The following is a 4,731-nucleotide window of genomic DNA, read 5'->3' on the forward strand; positions in this document are numbered from 1 at the left end:
ATAAAAAGTGATAACAACATTGAAATTCCCACTCATTTGCCAAATATCTTCCACAATACATAAAATAACATATAAGTGATTCAAATAAACATCTGTGATCATCCAAAATTTAAATAAAAAGATAAATGAAAAGTGGAAATGTATGTGGAAGGTGAATGGAAAAAATGAGTATATTAATTAATAAATATGTGCCATCAAACAGATGTGTAAATGAGTAAATAATACACTCAAAAATGTCCAATATGAATTGTCCAATGAAAATATATCCGACAGGTGTGTGATCACCAGCAAAGTTTCAGTGTTAGTGTGTCCGTATCTGGCAGGCCCCCTTTTCTGCAGGGGTAGGGCTTTCTGGTGAGTGAGGGCACAAAAGGGGGCCTGCCAGATACGGACACACTAACACTGAAACTTTGCTGGTGATCACACACCTGTCGGATATATTTTCATTGGACAATTCATATTGGACATTTTTGAGTGTATTATTTACTCATTTACACATCTGTTTGATGGCACATATTTATTAATTAATATACTCATTTTTTCCATTCACCTTCCACATAAATTTCCACTTTTCATTTATCTTTTTATTTAAATTTTGGATGATCACAGATGTTTATTTGAATCACTTATATGTTATTTTATGTATTGTGGAAGATATTTGGCACATGAGTGGGAATTTCAATGTTGTTATCACTTTTTATGTCATTTTTTTTGTCATTTTTTCTACTTTGTACTAGGTACGGTTTTGGTTTTTTACTTTTGTTAGTGATTTGCTATTTACACTTTCTGTCATTTAACCCAAGGGATTAACTCATAGCATTTTAGTTAGAATTTTCACACACTTTGGTGTACCCCGTACATCCATTGCTTACCACTTTCATATTCATATTTTTATTTTTTATTCATATATATATTCATTAATTTTTTACTTAAATTTCAATTTTTTTCCCATTTTCTGGTGGGTTGGGGTTGCGTCTTTCTGTTTTTTCCACTATCTGTGAACAGCGCCATTCCCCTATTAGAACACTTTGGTTTTGTGGATTTCACTTTGGTGTTTCCATTTTGATTGGGGGGCTGCAGTTCCTTGTTACTATTGGTCCTAAGCGCGGAATATTTGACTTACAACAACGTAGATACTTGCCAGCAGACCAAGGATCAGCACAGGGTGGCGTCCAAATGGTTTAGTTTATTGCATGATCATAACACAAAGAGGTGCAACGTTTCGGAGTCATGCAGGACCCTTCGTCAGGCATGTAATAAATGTGAAAACAACAGTGGAGAGAATTTAAGTAACCATCAACCAATCAAAAATCAAGATAAAAATCAAGAAAAAACAAAACTCCCCCCCCCCAGAGAGGTATGACGTCACAAATCCCGCCAGAAAAGACTAAAAAATTAGCATAATAAAAGGATAGCATGTTTAAATCAGATCACCAAACATATGTAAATTAGGGGTTAAAAAGCTACTGACATTACCTGTATTTGTCATGTAAAAAAGTGGATCCTGAGCCATAAGGGGAGAGCCCGTTGCTAGGGAACATAACTGATGATAGCATGATTGAGAAATCAACGCTGCATTGCCAGGGCTGCCGATGTCATAGAAACGAATGACGCCGGCTGACCCCGCCCATAAAGGCAGACTACATCCAAATGGGGAGGTGGGGAGGATTTGAGCAGTGTGAGTGATGAGAGAGGAGATTAATTTGTATTCTTATTTGTATTTATTTTTATTATTATTTTTATTTTTATTATGTTTTCATTATTTATTTTTATTTTTATATGTATATTTATTTTTATTTTTATTTATTTTTACAATTATTTTCATTTCTAAATTTCACCACTTTTGTTTCCCCCTCCTCCTTTTTTCCTCCTCCTTTTTCTCTCTTCTCTTCGATTACTTACAATCCTTTTCTTTTCTGCTTTCTTATCTATCTTCAACTCCTTGGTCCCGATCTCTCCCCCTTTCTTTCCTCCGTGTTTCTCTCTCTCTCTCTTTCGTTTCCTTCACATTCTGCATTACTCCTCTCACATCACTCACACTGCTCACATCCTCCCCACCTCCCCCATTTAGATGTAGTCTGCCTCCATGGACGGGGCCAGCCAACGTCATTCGTTTCTATGACATCGGCGGCCCCGGTGTTCTGCCGAGAAAGTTCCGTCCGGCGGATAAGGACCCCCCTCTACTGCGCAGGCGCTGCGCCCGCGCAGTAGGATCCGGCGGAAATAGCCGAAGGGGAATAGGTGAAAATCAGCTGTACACGGCGCCTGTGAGAGGGCCCCTCGCGGGCTCGCTTCGCTCGCCACGCTTCGGGCACGGCCTCGCTTCGCTCGGCTCTTTTTTATTCCCCCTCTAAGTCCACTTGGATGGTGGGGAAGGAACCTGGACCCAGGGCGCAGGCGCAGTGTAGAGCTGATTGTAGATTTTGAGCTTCGGCTATCTCCGGCGACTGATAGTAGTTCGTACTACGCAGGCGCTGCGCCTGCGCAGTACAGGGGGGGTCCTTATCCGCTGAGGGAACATTCTTGGCAAGACACCGGCAATGCAGCGTCTCCCGTTGCCCAGTTACCGCATTGCGCATGTGCGGCCGGCGATCTCTGCCTAGTCCAATACAATTACCCCCACATGGGCGCCGATCTGATGCTGTTTTAGAGCATCGGCGTCCCCCGGCAATACAGCGTCCCTGTTGCCTGGTTACCCCCGCCACATCGCGCATGCCCGACTGGTGATGGTCGGCTTAATATAATGTATGCTTCACTGCACTAGTGCCAATTGATTTCTCAATCATGCTATCATCAGTTATGTTCCCTAGCAATGGGCTCACCCCTTATGGCTCAGGATCCACTTTTTTACATAACAATTAAAGGTAATGTCAGGAGCTTTTTAACCCCTAATTTACATATGTTTGGTGATCTGTTTTAAACATGCTATCCTTTTATTATGCTAATTTTTGAGTCTTTTCTGGCGGGATTTGTGACGTCATACCTCTCTGGGGGGGGGGAGTTTTGTTTTTTCTTGATTTTTTTCTTGATTTTTGATTGATTGATGGTTACTTAAATTCTCTCCACTGTTATTTTCACATTTATCACATGCCTGACGAAGGGGTCCTGCGTGACTCCGAAACGTTGCCCCTCTTTGTGTTGTGATCATGCAATAAACTAAACCGTTCGGACGTCACCCTGTGCTGATCCTTGGTGTGCTGGCAAGTATCTACGTTGCTCTTCAAAAGAGACACTGCCGGCAGTGCCCTAAGGGTTGGTTAAAAAATTAGGTATTAAAGTCAACCTAAAGCATTGATTAAGATTAGGTGTCAAGTTATATCATATTTTTTTCACTTTTTTAAGTGCTTCTCTGTAAACCAGTGTAACATTTCTGTTTACTGGTTTTGTGGTTATTACTTTTATTAATATTAGGATTTTTTATTTTATTTTATAGTGTTAGAAATTACACTGTCCTGCAATGATGAAGGTAACCATATTCAATACTTTCAATAACGAGACCTACATAAGTAGCCAAAGCATTCAACTGTCCGAAAGTGCAAAAATGGCATTCATTGGTGTCATCATCTTCTGCATCTGTTTCTTCATCTACTTCATCCTAGTACTTCTGATGGTTTACTTCGCCACTCCTCACCTCCGGGAGAACGCACGATACATCCTTTTTGCTCATATGCTCATCAATGACGCAGTGTACCTCAGCCTTGGGCTCTTCCTGTGTTTGGGCTTTGTATTCCTCCTTTATGTTCCTTTACCCATCTGTTATATCCTGGTGACCTGTGCCACAGCTACATTTCAAATCACTCCGTACAACTTGGCTATCATGGCCCTGGAACGATACGTGGCTATTTGCTTCCCGCTTAGACACATCATGTTATGTACAGCCCGGAGGTCATATTTTGCTATTGCAACAATGTGGTTTGTTGGGTGGCTTCCTAATGTTGCTGATTTTATAGTCCTCATTTCCTCTTTTGAGGTGAAATATTTGTCTCAGAATATACTGTGCAAGCGGCAGTCAGTACATGTCCTAGCAGCCCAAAACACCATACATTTATGCACCCTAACTATGAGTTTTATTCTGGTGTCTCTGGTCATTCTTTTCACCTACATCAAGGTTATGCTGATAGCTCACAAAACTGGCTCTGGAAAGTCTTCGGCCTCCAAGGCTGGTAGAACCTTGATCCTTCATGCAGTTCAGCTCTTTCTATGTCTGCTCTCCCTAACTTCTTCATTTTCAGAAACGTATCGTGGGGATTATTTCTTTATCGTAATTATGCTCAATTTTTTGTTGTTTACTTGTGTTCCAAGACTTCTCAGCCCTCTTATTTATGGCATCAGAGATGAAGTATTTAGTAAAAGCATTAGGAAAATGTACTCTACCATCAAATAAGCTCTGTGTAAACCTTCATTCTTCAAAGGTACCAGTTATTGTACAAGTTATTTTAGATTTTCTCTACTGATCATAATGCTGTGTGTAGGCCAACTTTTGATCATCTTGGACCAACAAGAAAATGGAACTAATTTTTCCCCTGCTGAAGCTAAATGGATCATACTTTAGAGAGGTTTTTGCCTTCCTCAGGATCAACTGTGGGTATATGATTCTGCATATGAAAGATTTATTTTCTTTTTTTCTCCTCTGTTGTTTGAACTGGATGGACCTGTGTCCTCTTTCATGTTCAATAAGTTTTTATTAAAATATTAAACAGTAATACAGGAAAAGAAGATGTAGAGTACATA

The 4,731-nt window shown here is 40.2% G+C and overlaps 1 protein-coding gene across 1 annotated transcript; it reads left to right on the forward strand.

The window, feature by feature from the left end:
- The first annotated feature begins 3,457 nt into the window (after positions 1-3,457).
- Positions 3,458-4,426, forward strand: LOC141129760 (odorant receptor 131-2-like). The gene has a single exon (XM_073617846.1). The coding sequence runs from the start codon at positions 3,458-3,460 to the stop codon at positions 4,382-4,384; it is 927 nt and encodes a 308-aa protein (XP_073473947.1). The 3' UTR covers positions 4,385-4,426.
- Positions 4,427-4,731: the final 305 nt, after the last annotated feature.

This window comes from Aquarana catesbeiana, linkage group LG02 (genome assembly GCF_042186555.1).
Source record: "Aquarana catesbeiana isolate 2022-GZ linkage group LG02, ASM4218655v1, whole genome shotgun sequence".
Lineage (NCBI taxonomy): Eukaryota > Metazoa > Chordata > Amphibia > Anura > Ranidae > Aquarana > Aquarana catesbeiana.